The following is a 20,834-nucleotide window of genomic DNA, read 5'->3' on the forward strand; positions in this document are numbered from 1 at the left end:
AGATTGTAAGCCTCGCGGGCAGGGTCCTCTGTCCTCTGTACCAGTCTGTAACTCATCTTGTTTATGATTAGTGCAATTGTCTGTATTATGTATGTGCACCGCTTATCATATGTACAGCACCAGGGAATGAATGGCGCTTTAATAATAAATAATAATAAGGCTACTTTCACACTAGCGTTCGATCGGATCCGTTCTGAACGGATCCGATCATAATAATGCAGACGGAGGCTCCGTTCAGAACGGATCCGTCTGCATTATTTTGGCATATAACAGCTAAGTGTGAAAATAGCCTCGTGCGGATCCGTCCAGACTTTCAATGTAAAGTCAATGGGGGACGGATCCGCCTGAAGATTGAGCCATATTGTGGCATCTTCAAACGGATCCGTCCCCATTGACTACATTGTAAGTCTGGGCGGATCCGCACGGCCAGGCCGGACACCCGAAACGCTGCAAGCAGCGTTTCAGCTGTCCGCCTGTCGTGTGGAGGCGAGCGGAGCGGAGGCTGAACGCCGCCAGACTGATGCAGTCTGAGCGGATCCGCTCCATTCAGACTGCATCAGGGCTGGACGGCTGCGTTCGGGTCCGCTCGTGAGCTCCTTCAAACGGAGCTCACGAGCGGACCGACGAACGCTAGTGTGAAAGTAGCCTGATATCGCGTGGACCATTTGCCTTGTATTTGTCTGGATTTTTAAACCAAATGAAATAAAAGTTTGCTTGTTTTTTGGAGCCGAACATCATTTCGTTTTCTTCCTATGGTTACTTACACATAATCTGCAACAGCTCCATATCTTCTTGTTGACGCAAATTTATGTCACATGTCGTTAAGGGGTTAAAGAGATGCTCAATCCATGTGCATAACGAAATAAAAATTATGACGACAAGTGCATAACAAGGGTAAAAAAAAAAAAAAGACAGAATATACCGTATTTTTCGCCCCATAAGACGCACTTTTTCTTCCCCCAAAATGGGGGAGAAATGCCCCTGCGTCTTATGGGGCGAATGCGTGGAGTTTTACCATCGCTGCCAGCGATGTATCAGTGAGCGGGGAGGGACTGGGAGGAGCTGGGGGCCGGCAATAGCGGCGGGGCGGTGCAGTCAGTGTAGTATAGCACCGCCCCGCCGCTCTGGTATACTAATATAAGAAATCATATTGAAGTAATAGTTATTAAACATGTCCCCCAACTGCTATTACTACCTTCCCTCCTAATCGCTGCTGTAGAATTCAGGCCAGTCGGTGCGGGCGGCAGCGTAACTCGTGTCACGTGCCTGCGCCGCCTACTTTATGAATGAAGTAGGCGGCGCAGGCAAGTGACGTCAGTGAGACGCGCCGGCCGGCCGTCCTGCCGGTCTGATTCTACAGCAGCCAGCGATTAGGATGAACGGTAGTAATAGGAGTTGGGGGGCATGTTTAATAAATATTAATTCAATATGACAACTTATATTTTGTGCGGCGACGGGCGGGGGGGGGGGGGGGTCGACAGTTCAGATTGCGATCTGTGTATGGCACTGTTACAGGGGGGGGGGGGGGATCTGTGAATGGCACTGTTATGGGCTGGGGGGGTCTGTGCATGGCACTGTTATGGGCTGGGGGGTCTGTGGATGGCACATATATAACAGTGCCACCCATCCACGATCCCCCCCCTGTAACAGTGTCAGCCACAGACCCCCCCCTGTAACAGTGCAAGCCACAGATCCCCCCCCATACAGTGTCCGTCATCCACAGATCCCCCCATAACAGTGTCCGTCATCCACAGATCCCCCCATAACAGTGTCCGTCATCCACAGATCCCCCCATAACAGTGTCCGTCATCCACAGACCCCAGAACAGTGTCCGTACCACAGATCCCCCCATAACAGTGTCCGTCATCCACAGATCCCCCCATAACAGTGTCGCCGTCATCCACAGATCCCCCCATAAACAGTGTCCGTCATCCACAGATCCCCCCACACCGTGTTCCGTAATCCACAGATCCACCCCATAACAGTGTCGTCATCCACAGATCTCCCCCATAACAGTGTCCGTCATCCACAGATCCCCCCATAACAGTGTCCGTCATCCACAGATCCCCCCCATAACAGTGTCCTTCATCCACAGATCCCCCATAACATGTCCGTCATCCACAGATCCCCCCATAACAGTGTCCGTCATCCACAGATTCCCCCATAACAGGTCCGTCATCCACAGATTCCCCCATAACAGTGTCCGTCATCCACAGATTCCCCCCTATAACAGTGTCCGTCATCCACAGATCCCCCCCATAACAGTGTCCGTCATACACAGATCCCCCCATAACAGTGTCCGTCATCCACAGATCCCCCCTATAACAGTGTCCGTCATCCACAGATCCCCCCTATAACAGTGTCCGTCATCCACAGATCCCCCCTATAACAGTGTCCGTCATCCACAGATCCCCCCTATAACAGTGTCCGTCATCCACAGAGCCCCCCCATAACAGTGTCAGTCATCCACAGATCCCCAGTAATAGTGCCATCCACAGACCACCATTAGTTCCAAACCCACAGCACACCTTTTGGTTAAAAATGTTTTTTTTCTTATTTTCCTCCCCAAAAACCTAGGTGCGTCTTATGGGCCGGTGCGTCTTATAGGGCGAAAAATACGGTAAGCATATGATGTTGTGAACGAGGTGACTTGATCCATTCAATCTTCAAGAAAGCAAATGTAAGAAGCCAACTGAAACCTGTTTAAAAATAAAGGGAAAAAAGTGAATATATAAACCAGAAAGAAAGCCTGAAAAATTTACTAGACAAATATAAAAAAAAAAAAAGTACCTTTCATACAATATCCATTCTTTAGCGTTTTCCCTAAGGCTGGATGTTCTCAGGAAACATCACCACCAGGTATCTTTCTGGTAACGCGCGTCACCCCTATTGTTGTCTGCCTCCGATATGACCAGACCCTGCACCTGCAAAAAGATTAGCCTCAAAAATGAATGTCTTGCTCTTATCCAGGTCACATTTCTATCAAAATGTTCATCTAAATACTTCAAGTGGCCATCAGTTTATTAAACATTTCCATATTTAAAAAAAAAAAAAAAAAAAAAAATCACACTTCCACAAAATACATGCTTTTAACCGCTTGCCGCACACCTAACGCCGAAAGGAGTCATTGCTGCGGCTCTCAGGCTACACTAACGCAGATTGGAGTCATCTCGCGTGAGCCGAGATTTCCTGTGACCGCGCGCGCACAGGATCGCGTAGTTCACAAGTTCACCTGCAGCCTGCCGGCCGCGATCATTGGCTGGCAGGCTGTGGATTTTTGAATCGACCAATGAAATGGTTATGTCAGACGCTATTTTGAAAATAGCATCTGATATACCTGCTGCCTGCTCCTCTGGTGTCCCTTTTGCTTGGATCGACCACCAGAGGACACAGGCGGCTCTCTAAGTAGCACCAATCACCACACTACACATTAGATATTACCCTGGCATTTATTAACCCCATATTTAGCACCTGATCACCCATATTAGACTCCCTGATCGCCCCCTTATCCACCCCCCTGTCACTGATCACCCCCCTGTAAGGGTTCCTCATCCCTGCCAGGTAGTTTAGCGCCCAGCCCACTCCAGTCACTGATTAGTCGCTGATTAGCGTCATCGCTGTCGCTAATCAGCACTAGTACTATATAGTATCTGTAAGTGATCAATACTGATCGCAGTCAGATCTATATAAGTACATTAGGGTCACCTTAGGCACTACAAAAAACGCTGTGTTCGCCCGATCAGGCCCGATCTTGTGCGCACACTTGCGTTCAGTCCGCCCCGCCGCAGTGACAGAATATTTTTTTTCAGATCACTGCAAAAACACCGTAAAATCGCTGCGCCGCTATAAAGATCACTTTTGAGCTTTTTGGATCTTTATTAGCGATCGCAGCTTTACTTCGCACGCACTCCTTTTTACTAGGTAGGTTTGCTCTTTTCCCCGGGTAGTCTCAGAGGAATACCCCCTAAATTTAGTGAACCCAAAATGTCAAACAAGGGGTATTCCGCTGAAGAGGCCTACAGGATTCTGACCGTGATGGATGAAAGCGATGGGGACGCCTCATCCGCTGAATCCAGTGGTTCAGAATATGAACCTGTAGACAGCAGTGGCACTCTAACCGCTAGTGAAGACGACGAGGTAGAGGTCCCTGCTACGGTCAGGCGTACCCGATCCCATGTAAGAGTTCTGCCTACCCCGCGTGATGAGCCTCATTTGCAGCAGAGTGGTGCTAGCGCTGATCTTGTTTATGGTGCGGCATACACCAGCAGCGCAGCACAGCCTGGACCTTCTACCAGCACTGCCGTATTCCCTGGTGAAGTGGCGAGCACCAGACGGGCAGTTCCAGCTGGTACGGTGGCACGTGCAATAACTCCCCTGTCGCAGCCACCGCGTTCACAGGCCCGTAGAGCCCTTAGTCTCCCAGAGGTGCTGGCAAATCCTAATTGGCAATCCCCTGCTTCCGCCGCACCCGTATTGCCCCCTTTCTCCGCCCAGTCTGGAGTTCGCGTGGAGACGGCTCATTTAGGATCGGCCCTTCAGTTTTTTGAGCTGTTCTTCACCGCGGATCTCTATGACCTAGTTGTGGCAGAAACCAACCGCTACGCCATACAGTTTATTACCGCCAATCCGGAAAGCTTCCATGCCCAGCCTTCCCGGTGGAAACCAGTCACAGTTTCCGAGTTTAAAATTTTGTTGGGCCTTCTCCTCAGCATGGGTCTAACTAAAAAAAACTTATTGCGGTCATATTGGTCTAAAGACCCAATACATTTCATGCCCATGTTCTCTGCTGCAATGTCCAGGGCGCGTTTTGAGGCCATCATGTGCTTTATGCATTTCACTGACAATAGCACCTGTCATCCAAGAGGCCACCCTGCTTATGACCGGCTCCACAGAATTCGGCCCCTCATAGACCATTTGTCATCCAGATTTGCAGATGCGTATACCCCTAATCAAAACATCTGCATAGACGAGTCCCTAGTACATTTTACCGGGCGCCTTGGCATCAAACAGTACATCCCCAGCAAGCGCGCCCGGTCAACTGTGCTTCTTGCAGACTCCAGACCAACTCTATAGGCCCCCTGCAGAGTATTACTTCGCCATACACCCACCAAGCGGAAACCTCACCTGCTTCTGCCCTTGTCCTCACCAGATCAAACCACTCAAAAGCCCGGGAAAGCATTTCAGCAACCCCCCCCCCCCCCCTCTTGCAGAGCATTTCAGCAACCCCCCCCCCCTCTTGCAGAGCATTTCAGCAACCCCCACCCCCCTCTTGCAGAGCATTTCAGCAACCCCCACCCCCCCTCTTGCAGAGCATTTCAGCAACCCCCACCCACCCCCCCTTGCAGAGCATTCCAGCAACCCCCCACCCCCCCCTCTTGCAGAGCATTCCAGCAACCCCCCCCTCTTGCAGAGCATTCCAGCAACCCCCCCCTCTTGCAGAGCATTACAGCACCCCCCCCCCCGTCTTGCAGAGCATTACAGCACCCCCCCGTCTTGCAGAGCATTACAGCACCCCCCCCCGTCTTGCAGAGCATTACAGCAACCCCCCCCGTCTTGCAGAGCATTACAGCACCCCCCCCGTCTTGCAGAGCATTACAGCACCCCCCCGTCTTGCAGAGCATTACAGCACCCCCCGTCTTGCAGAGCATTACAGCACCCCCCCCCCGTCTTGCAGAGCATTACAGCACCCCCCCCCGTCTTGCAGAGCATTACAGCACCCCCCCCCCCGTCTTGCAGAGCATTACAGCACCCCCCCCCGTCTTGCAGAGCATTACAGCACCCCCCCCCCGTCTTGCAGAGCATTACAGCACCCCCCCCCCCGTCTTGCAGAGCATTACAGCACCCCCCCCCCCCCGTCTTGCAGAGCATTACAGCACCCCCCCCCCCCCCCGCTTGCAGAGCATTACAGCAACCTCCCCCCCCCCTTGCAGAGCATTACAGCAACCCTCTCCTAAGCCTCTGGGGGAAATCAACTGTGCTTCTTGCAGACTCCAGACTAACTCTATAGGCCCCCTGCAGAGTATTACTTAGCCATACACCACCAAGCAAAAACCTCACCTGCTTCTGCCCTTGTCCTCACCAGATCAAACCACTCAAAAGCCCGGGAAATCAACTGTGCTTCTTGCAGACTCCAGACTGGCTCCGCCTACTCGAGTCTGGTCACATGGGCATGACATCATCAGAGGTCCTTTAGCTGCCTAGGAAATAGCATCTCCCCTGCGGTGGCGGGGTGCGTTCCACAGTGGAACGCACGCTCACACCACATGCCTGCAGCTGAGCTACACCTGTGGCCAATACATCTGAATAATCAAGAGGGCTATAAAGTGGGCAGTGACAGTCAGACAATGGCTCTGGACCGCCATAGGGAGTGCAAGGGAGGACTGGACCGTAGGACAACTTAAATGTGAGTAACTCCATAAGACTGCTATAAACCGGCTCAAGATATATGAATACATCTTCTCTCATTACTTAATGTCTTGAATGCCCAGGCTCCATTCATCCACCTGATATATCTGTGGGGCCAGACTTATGTGATCTAGGACCTTTTCAAGGTAGCATCATTTATTTTGGTGGTGGTTTTCTTGATTGACTGGAGACACAATAAGTATGTATATGTATATACTCCTCTCTTTTTCAGCCATATATCTATATCACATAGGGGCGCTCGTCCTATAATATGACGACCTGTGCCCTGTTGGCATACTAATACAAGGAGTGACATCAAAACTCTTAGACAGAGTGAGTTACCAATTAACCCTATGTGACTAGCATGGTGGTGGGCACACATTTATCAGGTGATGATTTAGTGCTGATGACGACCTGTAATTATACATATATGTCTCTTTTTCCTTTCTGTTCCCTTTACAGAATCCTAATCTGAAGTCCTGCATCTATGTAACTGATAGCCATGCATCGATGGTTGATTATGTCGGATGCTTCCTTAAACTCTCTTTAATACTAATAATATCATGTAAAACCAATAGGTCCAGTTCGAACTGCCATTTGTGCAGGAACAGACATGATCACACTAGGGATGGTGAGAGAGATTCACCAATAGAGCGGTCCCATTACCTGGGCCTCCTATCCTATCAGTGTGATATATAGGCTATATGCTGCTCACCTGTTGCAGCATTTTCTACACCTCATTATTTAATTTAACGGAAAGATTCATTCACCCCCTGATGATCCCACACCGTGGGGGAAACGCGTTGGGGTATTAGTGTATTGCTTTGATTCGGTCCATATATCTGGGTGACCGCTTACACCCCTATAACGGAGTGTTTTTTAATGAGTAAGTCCGGTGCGCCGCGTACCTTTTGATATTTTTATATCACCAGGGATGTATACATAGCGCACTAAATTTATGTTTGTTTTTGTCTTGCTGTCCATAGAGGTCCCCCACAGAATAGGCTCATCTCAACAGGGAGGGCTACCTAGGATCTGTTAGCCTTAGGCTGGAGGACAGGGAGTCCCCACCATCAGGGGCCGTCCCTGGGCAAAGGGTTTAGCACAGGGTCCATAATAGGGACATTGTCCTTGCCCACAGCTAAACCCATCTAGTTAGGATAGGTGGTGGACCAACCATGGACACTCGATATGTGTTGAGATAATAAAGAATGTTTAATAACTGAAGCGATTGTTCTCTTGAAGGGTTGACTCTGTAGCTGGATTTTGACTTTTTAATAAGGCTGGTTGTTACGGACGCAGCAATACTTATTATGTGTGTTTTATTGTGCATAATTTTGAGGTGAACAGGCTTTTTTTTTTTTACTTAAAACTTTATTTTTTTTATTTTAAAACCCTTTTTTGACTTTTTATTTTTGTCCCACTGTGGGACTTCTTCTTTTCAGGGTTTGATCTGTTTCAATGCAGTACAGTACATGGTGTATTGTACTTCTGTAGCTGGCAGGCTCCAATGTCTGTGTAAGGGATCGGGGCTGCCATAGCAACCATCAGCCCCCTGTCACGGCAGAGCGGGGTGGGGCGATGGAGTCAGAGGGAGACCCGCTCCCTCTGTAAACCCTGCACGTGACACGTTCCTCGCTGACCATGGCATGTGAAGGGTTAATCCCGTTTCAACTATGACGGTGGTCAGTAACAGCTGGGCCCGTGCTGCTGACCGGGTGGGCGCAACTCCTGCACTCGCCCGATCCTGTACATGCACTTGGGGTTGCGGCAAGAGACCGCATTCTTCCGCGTATATGTATGTGAAAATGCGCAAATAGGTTAACGACCGATCCTGCGGATCATTCTCAGTATCAGCTCTCCTGCACACAAACGTTTTTTTATCCTATTTCCGTTCCGTTTTTTGCGTTCCGTATACGGAACCATTCATTTCAATGGATCCGCAAAAAAAGGAAGGTACTCCGTCTGCCTTCAGTTTCCATATTTCCGTTCAAAGATAGAACATGTCCTATTATTGTCCGCATAACAGACAAGGCTAGTACTGTTCTATTAAGGCCAGATGTTCCGTTCCCCAAAAAAAAACGGAATGCACGCGGATGTCATTCATATTTTTTGCGGACCGCAAAATACTGAAAAAGCCACGCGGTCGTGTGAAGGAGGCCTCAGGAGCCTAGAAAACCCTTTTAAAAATTGATTGAAAAGAAACATGGACAAGCGCTGTGGCCTCTTAATAGTATTCCAAGCATAGCGCCATACATTGTGTAATGGCTGGACCTGGTATGGCAGCTCAGTCACATTTGCTGTGTGGTCTCTTCCTTACAATAGCCAGTCAGTAGATCTCTGTATATTATACATATTAACCCAGCGATGTCTGATCCTGTGTCAGTTTGTAACTGAAATACTGCCACCATGTGGTTGGATGATCACGACTGCTTATGATCAGGCAGAGCTCTGCTGGATCGGTGAGAGAGGTCTGCCTCCACACCATTCTGATCACTAGATGCTGAAGGATCTTGATGATGTCATGAGTGGGAGGGGCCAGAACCAGGAAGTGAATACTGTGATGTAAGTGAAGAGAAACATAATAGTGTGTGAGAGATGTATATGTAGCAGTGCTGTGTGTGCTGTATTAGTCATGGGGTGCATGCAGCAGTGCCGTGTATGTAAGTTCTGACCTTGACCCCTCCACTTCACTAAATATATATTTTTTTCTAATTTTCCGTTGTCTAAACCAAGGGTGCGTCTTATAGTCTGGAAAATGTAGATTACACTTACCAGTATTGTGTTTTCCATGAGATAATGGCAGCACCCATAGAGAGACCTCCTCTTTCTAGACAGGAAACAGAATTGCTTAAAACAGGGAACGCCCTCTCTATCGTCAGTCCTTTTCCAAGATTAAGGAACCCTCTTATTAATATATCTATAATTATCCAGATTATTCCTCCTCTTTTTTTTATTTTTTTTATTCAAACTCCAGGATGGGAATAACGCGGGTGCGGTCATAGACTCTAGGAAAACAGATTACCAGTAAGTGTCATCTAAATTTTCCCCTTCGCCTTATGACAGCACCCATGGAGAGCAGACAAGAAGAAGATAAAATGAGGGCAGGGGAACCGCCTGAAGAACTTTCCTTCCAAAGGCAAGACCTTCACGACAAGGCAGGTAGAGTCTGTAACGTATGAAGAGAATGCGGAGAACTCCATGCAGACACATAACAAATCTGTAGAAGCAAAACTCCTCTCTGCCCATGATGGAGATACCAACCTAGCTGAATGGGTCCCAAATCCTGAAGGGGGGAGACCCCACAATCCTAATGACCCTTCTAGGCCAACATAAGGGAAAGCATCATCATAGAAATCTCCTGGATAGGCTAAAAGGGGTCCGAGGTAAGGGCGGACAAGGCTAAGGTCCCAGGGTGGTACAAGCCTAGTTACTACTCTAATAAACTTCTTTATCCATGGATGTTCTGCAAAATTCATTTAGAACTGTCAATGCTGAGGCCTGGACCTTAACCCTTTCTACCCCGGGCCAGTTTTCACCTTCCTGCCCAGGCCATTTTTTGCAAGTCCGACATGTGTCACTTTATGTGGTAATAACTGTAAAACGCTTTTACTTATCCAGGCCACTTCTAGTCACATATTGTACTTCATTGCAGTGGTAAATTGAGTTAAAAAGAAACATTTTTAATTTATAAAAAAAAAAAAATACCAAATTTACCCAAAAATTTGAAAAATTAGCTAATTTCAATTTCTCTACTTCTATAATACATAGTAATACCTCCAAAAATAGTTATTACTTTACATTTCCCATATGTGTACTTCATGTTTGGATTATTTTGTGAATGACATTTTATTTTTTGGGGACGTTACAAGGCTTAGAAGTTTAGAAGCAAATCTTGAAATTTTTCAGAAAACTTCCAAAACCCACTTTTTAAGTAACAGTTCAGGTCTGAAGGCACTTTGTGAGGCTTACATAATATAAACCACCCAAAAATGACCCCATTTTAGAAACTACACCCCTAAAGGTATTCAAAACTGATTTTACAAACTTTCTTAACCCGTTAAGTGTTCCACAAGAATTCATGGAAAATGAAGATGAAATTTCAGAGCAATTTTTTTTCTGCTAACAAAGCAAGGGTTAACAGCCAAACAAAACTCAATATTTCTGGCCCTGATTCTGTAGTTTACAGAAACACCCCATATGTGGTCGTAAACTGCGGTACGGGCACACGGCAGGGCACAGAAGGAAAGGAACGCCATATGGTTTTTGGAAGGCAGATTTCACTGGGATAATTTTAAGCTGCCATGTCCCATTTGAAGACCCCCTGATGCACCCCTAGAGTAGAAACTCCAAAAAAAGACCCCGTTTTGGAAACTAAGGGATAAGGTGGCAGTTTTGTTGGTACTATCTTAGTGTACATATGATTTTTTTGGTTGCTCTATAATTACACTTTTTGGGAGGCGAGGTAACAAAAAATAGCTGTTTTGGCACAGTTTTTATTTTTTATTTACAATGTTCATCTGACAGGTTAGATCATGTGGTATTTTTATAGAGAAGGTGGTTACGGACGCGACAATACCAAATATGTATACTTTTGTTTGTTTCAGTTTTACATACTGAAATAAAGCATTTTTGAAAAAAATTATGTTTTAGTGTCTGCATATTCTGAGAGTCATAGTTTTTTTTATTTTATGGGCGATTGTCTTAGGTAGGGTCTCAGTTTTTGCGGTATGAGATGACGGTTTGATTGGTACTATTTTAGGGTGCATATGAATTTTGGATCGCTTGGTATTACACTTTTTGTTCTTACGGACGCGGATACCTAATATGTATACTTTTTTTGATTTAAGTTTTACACAATAACAGCATTTTTTAAACTAGAAAAAAATCATGTTTTAGTGTCTCCATATTCTGAGAGCCATAGTTTTAATTTATTTTTATTTTTTTACGGTGTTCACCTGAGGGGTTAGGTCATGTGATATTTTTATAGAGCCGGTCGATATGGACACGGCGATACCTAATATGTCAACTGTGACGAATACCGTACACCTCGTGCGCCCGACTGACGCCAACTACGTCGAGCTCACGGGATACGGTATGGTCACTGGTTACCAAGGTGCGACGTTACGCCCTCCTGGAGGAGCGGGTAAGGTCAGTCTTGGTACAGTGTTCACAGACTCCTCCTGTCCACACGGGCACATGCAACAACTGCCTCAGTGAAACAGCGCGTTCGCATCCCGGAAAGACTGCCACCAGTTTCGTGATCGAGATACCAATCAGCACAAGATTAAATTATATATTTAATCTCCTTAACGGCTCACTAGAAATTACACTATACACACACTAAGGATATATACAGTGGTCTGAGATTACAAATACAGGTGGTATGGTACAAACAGGGTTAAGCAGAACAAAAGTCAGTTTACCAGATGGATGAGTCCTTTGGGTTGTGATGAGTTCTTAGCTGTATTCACATGGAGGGCAGTGATGTCAGCTGGTTGCAGGTCCCTCTAAACACATGGCATGATGTGACCCTCCTTCAGAGAAAAGAAACGCCCGCTTGCTGGCACAAGCCTTTTAAACTGTAGCCGACCCCTCCTCTTCCTGCCTCTGGGAAGGTTCCCCCCCCCCCCCTGCTGATCCTGGCAGCTCAATGACCCACAAAAACCTTTAGGGTTCATAGCTCCAGACCAGAAGGTCACAGGGAGATGGTTCTGGGACCAACAGACCCGCCTGGGTTCCGGCTACAAGTAGTGTCCAAGCATGGTACCGTTATTTAGTTTCTGTGGGGAGATATGTATATCTATCTTCCCTGGCACCCGATCTCCAACCTATGACCATGGGCATGTTCGTCTTTGCCCAGGATTGCATAAATATATTTGACTTATGTCTGGGATGGACGGGCTTTTTTTTTTTTTTTTTTTTTACTTGAAACTTAAATAGTTTTACAAAAAAAATATTTATTTTAACTTTCTTTTTTTGTCCCACTCTGGGACTTCAACTTTTGGGGGTCTGATCCCCTTTACAATACTTCTGTATTGTAAAGCATTGGCTGTAAGTGTATTACACAGTGTAAAGCAGGGGGCTGGATCTTACAGGCTGTGACGGAAGGCATCGAGCTGCCTTCCCTGCCATTGGGTCCCAGTCACAGCAGCACGGGGACCCGATGGCTCCTCTGATCCCCGCAGGACATCGCCAATTTCACATCAAGGGTTAATGCGCCAGCATCAGTGTTTTCACCGATGCCAGCACAAAGGCTATGTAGCCAAAACGTTGCTGTATCTGGACCGTGTGTACTGTTTCATGCACCGTGTGTGAATAAAGCCTTATTGGATTGGAGATGCTGCCATCACATTTTTTGTACTGTTCATCGCTGTAACCCCCAAGGGTCAGGGGATTTGGACTGGCTGATGCATTCCTGAGTTTCCAAGTTGAAAGGTACCTTTGTGCTGCTCTGTATATGTAAAGGGGGAATATTAATCGCCAATATTATGCGAATATCGGTAATTAGTATTCCTAAATAGGAGGAGCCGTCTAGTGAAGGCTCCGCCTATTTATACCTTTATATATAACAATAACAATATCCTCGCTATGCCTTACACTAATCACTATACTAGCTGCATGCGCCTTACTTACTACCGCTAACAAGTACACACTACAAAGGGTACAAGTAACACAGTATTTATTAACACCTGACACTACGCACACAATACAGTAATACAGCACTAAATATACAATACTCAACTACACTACACGTTCCCAACTTCCACCCACAAACTAACTATACAATACACACATACAGGTATAACAACCCACCCACCTGACTAATATTCTATCCCTAGGGGGCCCGACGAGGGTTGACGGTGGTCGTGCTGGGGTAAAGCAGACCACAAACCAATGCAGGGGTGATAACTAAGGGAATGAGGGTATGGCAAGGGTTACCAGGGGAATCAAGGGTTAATATAATAACCAGGGGCAAGGGTTATTATAATGGGGGGTATGGAAGAATGGGGGTATTGTGGGGGGGCTTGATAGTGGAGGGGATGATAGCGTTGGTGGGATAGTGTGGGGGGGGGTAAATAGAGTGGAGGGGATGGTGGGATAGTGGGGGGGGTAAATAGCGTTGGTGGGATAGTGGGGGGGGGGGTAAATAGAATGGAGGGGATGGTGGATACTGGGGGGTAATAGAGTTGGTGGATAGTGGGGGGGTAAATAGAATCGTTGGTGGGAAAGTGGGGGTTAATAAAGATACTTAGGGTCCTGCTCGTTGTCCAGGGGGGCTCGTCTGTCCAGGGGATGATTCTCCAGGTGAGGTGGGCAGGCCGGCTCTCTTCTGCTTAGTGTCGGGCCAGCCGGACTTATATGTCCAGCCGCCCGCACTCCGTACCACCCACACAGCGGCGCGCGAGCGCGCACCACTGTGAGGAACACGTGGGCCGGCGCGGTGAGATGACGTCACCGCGCCTGCCCGCGCATCCCTGCACGCGCGCCGCAGGGCCGTGTGTACTGGCTGACAGGCGGGAGATCCTTTGATCTCCCGTCTGCAGCTCTTAGCATTCCGGACATCGCAATGGTAATTGCGATGCCGGAATGCGCATAATAGAGGGAGCGGAGGTGTCTCCACTTTCTCTATTATGCTCCAATTATCTCCAGCCGGGCTGGAGATAATTGGAACAAAAGGATTCAGATTCATTAGAATCCGAATCCTTTTGAGGTCACCAGAATGACCGGACCTTATCCGGTCATCCTGGCGCCTTTACTCAGAATGCATCAATGTGAATGCTTGGGCCACATTCACATTGATGCATCTGGGTCCATGTAGGGGGGGTTTAATGTATGTGGGGCTGTGTGTGTGGCATTTACTTCAGGGGGCATGAAGGGGGACATATATATCATGTATAGAGATTAAAGGGGCCCACATATACAGTGGCGGAAATAATTATTTGACCCCTCACTGATTTTGTAAGTTTGTCCAATGACAAAGAAATGAAAAGTCTCAGAACAGTATCATTTCAATGGTAGGTTTATTGTAACAGTGGCAGATAGCACATCAAAAGGAAAATCGAAAAAATAACTTTAAATAAAAGATAGCAACTGATTTGCATTTCATTGAGTGAAATAAGTATTTGAACCCTCTAACAAAAAAAGACTTAATACTTGGTGGAAAAACCCTTGTTTGCAAGCACAGAGGTCAAACGTTTCTTGTAATTGATGACCAAGTTTGCGCACATTTTAGGAGGAATGTTGGTCCACTCCTCTTTGCAGATCATCTCTAAATCCCTAAGGTTTCGAGGCTGTCTCTGTGCAACTCTGAGCTTGAGCTCCCTCCATAGGTTTTCGATTTGGATTAAGGTCCGGAGACTGACTAGGCCACTCCATGACCTTAATGTGCTTCTTCTTGAGCCACTCCTTTGTTGCCTTTGCTGTATGTTTTGGGTCATTGTCGTGCTGGAACACCCATCCACGACCCATTTTCAGTTTCCTGGCAGAGGGAAGGAGGTTGTCGCTCAGGATTTCACGATACATGGCTCCGTCCATTTTCCCGTTTATGCGAATAAGTTGTCCTGTGCCCTTAGCAGAAAAACACCCCCAAAGCAAAATGTTTCCACCCCCATGCTTGACGGTGGGGACGGTGTTTTGGGGGTCATAGGCAGCATTTTTCTTCCTCCAAACACAGCGAGTTGAGTTAATGCCAAAGAGCTCTATTTTGGTCTCATCAGACCACAGCACCTTCTCCCAGTCACTCTCTGCCAATGAACACCTGAATGATTCAAACTTCAGACGGGCCTGCACATGTGCCTTCCTGAGCAGGGGGACCTTGCGAGCCCTGCAGGATTTTAATCCATTGTGGTGTAATGTGTTTCCAATGGTTTTCTTGGTGACTGTGGTCCCTGCTAATTTGAGGTCATTAACTAACTAAACTCCTCCCGTGTAGTTCTAGGATGCTTTTTCACCTTTCTCAGAACCATTGACACCCCACGAGGTGAGATCTTGCGTGGAGCCCCAGAGCGAGGTCGATTGATGGTCATTTTGTGCTCCTTCCATTTTCGAACAATCGCACCAACAGTTGTCACCTTCTCTCCCAGCTTCTTGCTAATGGTTTTGTAGCCCATTCCAGCCTTGTGCAGGTCTACAATTTTGTCTCTGACATCCTTGGACAGCTCTTTGGTCTTTCCCATGTTGGAGAGTTTGGAGTCTGCTTGATTGATTGATTCTGTGGACAGGTGTCTTTTATACAGGTGACTAGTTAAGACAGGTGTCCTTAATGAGGGTGACTAATTGAGTAGAAGTGTCTAACCACTCTGTGGGAGCCAGAACTCTTAATGGTTGGTAGGGGTTCAAATACTTATTTCACTCAATGAAATGCAAATCAGTTGCTATCTTTTATTTAAAGTTATTTTTTCGATTTTCCTTTTGATGTGCTATCTGCCACTGTTACAATAAACCTACCATTGAAATGATACTGTTCTGAGACTTTTCATTTCTTTGTCATTGGACAAACTTACAAAATCAGTGAGGGGTCAAATAATTATTTCCGCCACTGTATATTAAATGGGCACTATATGAATTCCCACAGGGGCATGGATGAGCCCCTGGGAAATATCGGAGGCGGATGGGCGCAGGTGCTGGGCACATTTGCGCACATCGTCCTCTGCACCGCCAATACACACACACCCCCACACAATACGCGCCACCCTTCCTCAACAATCCCCCTGTTGTCGGAAATGCGACAATCTCTTGGGGGGGGGAAGGGTGGAGGCATCTTTGCCCCCCTCAACCCCATCCTTGGTAATGGTCCAGGAAAACCGGAGTGCACCCTGTCTCTTAGGTACCTAGACATCATCTAACCCGATGACTTCCTCCGACCTGCCCTTCACCGTAACCGACTCCCCCATCCACAGGATACACCGTCGTCTTCTTTTCCCAGGAACTCTTCTGCCTTGATTGTTTCAGTGTCAGCCCCTCCTACTGTCATCTCTTTCTGGACTTCCGGAGTGGCTTGTACCTCGCAGTCTTTGTCTGGTCTTTCTCTCATTCTTCCGGTGTCGGTCACTCCTGAAGTTTAGAATGACCACACCCTCGCTGTCTCTCGGCAATTGCTGCTGATCTTCAGGTGTCGTCCACGCCCAAGGAATCTGGAGTGGGTCCACCCTTACAGTCTCAGTCTCCATTTTGCGTCATGTCTTGTTCCATCTTGATCGAAGGATGGGTGCGGTTCTCCCATGGACAGCTGAATCGGTCTTTACGAGGCAGGTCAGATCTTTCTTCAATAGAGGTGATGTCACGGTACCTAAATTCTAACAACGGGAATACCTCCGTTACACTACACATCCAGGTTTTCCCTCATGATCCTTACCGTTCAGTGGGTAAGGTGGCAAATGGCAACCAGGGGGGGCCTGTCCCTATCGTGCCCTATTCTATCCCCATTCACACCACCTATTTACACAATAACCCCCCCAAACCCAAGAGTTCAGTCCAATTGTCCTGTCTTTTGGGTGATTAGGCCTCAGGACTTCTTGTGGAGTCATGTCCTGAGCCTTCGGCGGTTGACTTCGTGCAGTGCCGTCTGGTTCTGGTTTAGTTGGTCCGTTAGTCTCTTGCCTCTCCGATACATCCACCATAGTCCAAGGTACATGAGTCCAACCAGAACCAGAAGCACTATCACCGGGTGTATCAATAAATTGAAAAATGACGTTGCCTTAGGACTGTATCCGAAAAGACTCTCCCACCACGAAACCTTTGAGTCCTTGTCCAATGCTGTGGCAACCGCGATAATCTTTGTTCTGTCATGGGTGAGTTGAATGGTGGCTTGCTTCTCCGTCTCCCGAAGACGTTGTATGATCTCTTCCTCTTGGCTGAAATCCATCAGGAGATGTCTAAGTTCTTTGCCAAACCCAAGAGGAATCTTCTGAAGTCTTACAGGAACATCGGGGCGGATGTCAAGTCTTTTCTCTGGGGTAATCGGGGTTCTTCCCTGCTGCTCTGCGACGTTCAAACCTAAAACGGGACTAAGGGTGCAGTACGCTCCGGGGCGGAGTGTTCCTCGTTCGGTGCAGTTAAGCCCAAAAATTGCATATGATGGATCACTCCCTTGGTACCAATACCCCTGCCCCAAATATTTCAAAGAGGATGAGGGCATTGGGTTGGCCTTCATCTCACAGGACCCCTCGGTGTTCCAACACTGGTGTCTGAGCATCCGCTCCCGACTACCCTGACAGAGGATGGCATTCTCCTTTATCCGACATCCCTCTGTATCAAACAAAGAGGGATGGCCCTCCTCATAGGTTAGAACGCCCGAGGGGAGCTGGGGATGAAGCACCGTCTGGTTGTTAATCATCGTTCCTAGATTGATGACACTGTATCCTTGTCTGATGCGACCGGATACAGGTGCCAGGGACGAAGCAGTGCAGGTTAAATTTTGACATCCATGCCACTGAACCACCCACCAGTTGGTGTGATTAATGGCAAAAGGAGAAATCAGTGGACTTATTCGCTGACGGAGGTTGAATGGGAAGTGGCCGTTATGAAGTGCCGTGACAATATGTTTAAGGTTGTCCGAGAGTTCACTTTGGACCTGCGTACACGCCAGGGCAAGCTGAGCCCGATCCTGCTCCTCCAAAAGACCCACAACTAACCTCCTAAACTTCTCGCGTATAGCAGAAGATAGAGAGGTAGTGGCATCAATGTGCGAGTGTTGTAAACCCTCTAAGACGTGGTCTACATCAATCTGGGTCTTGAATCCCTCCCCGGCGTGTCGCGCAACCTCCCCAAGCTTACTTCTCAGGACTTCCATATCCATAGTGTTCAGGGCACCCACTCCCAAAGCACCTCCGCCAAGTCCCATAGCCACCAGGTCTCTCCTCCCCCTGTTCTTCCTGGGTCGAGAGTCGTCTTTCCTGACCTCTTGCCCCGCCTCTATCCAACCTCTTACCATGTCAATTTGGTTCCTAACGAACTCCTCACACCTGTGATCCCAGTGATCAACTCGGAAGTCATCTACGGAAATTCTCCAGGTAAACAGGATGAATTTTGCCTCCGTGATGATCTTCCAGGGGGATGACAGTTGAGGAGCTACAGGGTCTGCCAATTGATGGATAGGGGTGGTGCAAGAGTCTGAATGTGGTCTTACGGGTTGGAGACCTTCTGTTTCGTAAGGGACCCTTACTACCGTAACACAGACCTGTCCCCGTCCTTTGAATGGATACCATTGTTCGTCTTCTCCAGCTTGTAACACTAGTTTCCCTACGGGTTTGGTTTGAGACAGATAGACCCATTGAGTAAAGGTCCAGCACCCTTCGTCGGCTGCCTCGCAAAAAGGCCACTTGAATGAACCATCTATATTGATGTCAAAGTTAATGTCCCTGCCTCTGGGGTCTGTCCAATCGGAAGACACATACCTACCCCGGTATTCCTCAGTCATAGGGGTACCATCCATCCATACATCCACTGTAGGGGTGTCCACCCCATTACACACTAAATCCCACCTCCAGGGATTAGTGTCTAACATCACCATCTGGGTATCCTGTTCCCAGTGGGCATAGGTGACGAAATAGTATCCCGTCACCTCAGGAACGCAGTTGTCTCATGATCGTAATCATGAAAGACCGTATGGATGGAGACCCCTTTAACTGCGCATACCTTGGGTCCTTGGCATCGGTTCGTACCTTTAAAACTGTGGCTCGATACAAACCCTCCAGTTTTACCGGACCACTCTGATCATTCCAGATGGCCTGATCAGAGTCACTGCAATTTAACTTTAACATCATTATGCTGGTTCGCAAGTAATCTGTGGATACATGTCCCTGTACATAACTGGATTCCCTGGTGATAATCATCTGGGAATCCCTCAACATACAATAAGCCTTCAGGGTGCCTTTTACCGGAATGGGCCTATCGAAATATGTCCTAACCCTCAACCCGTTTCTGCTATCCTTCCCTAGGAAGGTAGCTTTCAGGATATACCAACCGCTGTACTCTGCCCCAGTGACATCTTCAGGACTCAGCAAACCCTCCTTTGTACACAACACTGAGGTAGTGTTGGCTCTCACTTGCTGGTAAGGGTGCAGGTGTGGATTCCTAGACACCCATCTTAAGGATTTGATAGGTACAGGGTCCAAGTCCTGAAAATGCCTGTATTCCTTGAGACAGAGAGCGTGCAAGTCATGTTGTATGGCAGACACATTCTCCACCGGGGTATAATGCTGAATTACACCGTTGGCAAAACCCTCTCTCTGGAAACCATACAGATACCATTGACCTGGTGTAAAGGTAACGTGCTCGTATGGTTCCAGGATTTTGCCACCCAAACATTCCACCATTAAAAGGCCGGGTCCATCAAGTGATATGCTGGCCATACCAATATTAGTCCCCAGGTCCTCCCCTGAAGAGGCTGAGCCTGCCACCAACATGCTTACCACCAGTGTCACAAGCTGGATACGTATCCCATTCCGAGGATGCCTAGCTCTTCCCTGGTAGTGAGGTCCCATGGAGTGTCTCCCTCTTGTGTTCTGCAATGAGATGGAATGTGTATAAGTGTATCGGATTCACCTTCGATCCACCAAGCCATTTTCTCCCCCCCCCCCCCCCCTCACCCAACTCGGAACGGTCTTCGTTATTGAGTTGGGGAGGCTCGGGTGGCTTTGGCCTGGTCGATGTGAATCCAAAAAACTTCCTGGCGTCTACGGGATTTCTTCTTGCTCGTGATAGGCCTTTGTACCTTCAGCATGGTGTCCCCCATCACTTCAAGGACCTTGTACGGTCCTTCCCAGTTTGCGTCCCATGGGCCGACCCGACGAAAGACTTTCACCATTACCATTTCTCCTACAGAGGGCATAGGTGTTTCCCCCTGTAGATACGGTTTGTGTAACCGTATAGCTGCATGAGGCAGTAACTCCTTCAGGTTCTGCTGAACCTGTTGAAGAAACAAGTCCCTGGCGATGGCGTTCTTCGTGGGCTCCGACACTTGGGGTTCGTTTGGTAGACATAGGGGCATCTTACGTCCGGTCATGAGTTCAAATGGGGAGATACCAGTAGTAGAGGCCTCTGTGGCTCGGATACCCATTAGCACAGCTGGAAGGGAGGTTACCCAAGAGGAACCTTTCTCCAGTAATGCCTTTGAAAGCCGGGTTTTGATGGTCCGGTTCATCCGCTCTACGATGCCCGCTGACTGAGGGTGATAAGGGACATGAAACCTTTGCTTTATGTCTAGGAGACCACAAAGCGCTTTCATGACCTTACCCGTGAAATGGGTCCCTCTGTCGGATTCTATCAATCTGGGTAACCCCCATCGTGACAGAACTTGTTCCCAGAGAACACGGGCAGTGGTGGAGGCCGAATCATTGACCGTAGGGATGGCTTCTACCCACTTCGAGAAGACATCCACTACCACCAGGGCGTAACGACAGTTACGACTCCCAGTTGGCAAAGGT

General features: G+C 47.9%; 1 protein-coding gene and 1 long non-coding RNA gene across 4 annotated transcripts in view; both read right to left on the reverse strand.

Moving 5' to 3' along the window:
- Positions 1 to 2,520: 2,520 nt before the first annotated feature.
- Positions 2,521 to 6,134, reverse strand: LOC122923272. Of its 2 annotated transcripts, none has more exons than XR_006387258.1 (3): positions 6,058 to 6,134; positions 2,791 to 2,924; positions 2,521 to 2,699 (listed from the first exon to the last, which is right to left on the reverse strand). It is a non-coding gene; the product is annotated as an uncharacterized LOC122923272 (long non-coding RNA). The 2 variants fall into 2 exon arrangements; XR_006387257.1 differs by lacking the exon at positions 6,058 to 6,134 and adding an exon at positions 5,125 to 5,172.
- An 11,199-nt stretch (positions 6,135 to 17,333) lies between these two features.
- Positions 17,334 to 20,834, reverse strand: part of LOC122923273 — a 42,644-nt gene continuing 39,143 nt past the window's right edge. For both annotated transcript variants that reach the window (XM_044274057.1, XM_044274058.1), the window contains one exon: positions 17,334 to 19,913. In XM_044274057.1, coding sequence (XP_044129992.1) covers positions 18,972 to 19,913 — 942 coding nt within the window. In that variant the 3' untranslated portion in view covers positions 17,334 to 18,971. The remainder of the gene's footprint in view (positions 19,914 to 20,834) is intronic.

Source organism: Bufo gargarizans, unplaced genomic scaffold, assembly GCF_014858855.1.
Source record: "Bufo gargarizans isolate SCDJY-AF-19 unplaced genomic scaffold, ASM1485885v1 original_scaffold_1426_pilon, whole genome shotgun sequence".
Classification (NCBI taxonomy): Eukaryota; Metazoa; Chordata; class Amphibia; order Anura; family Bufonidae; genus Bufo; species Bufo gargarizans.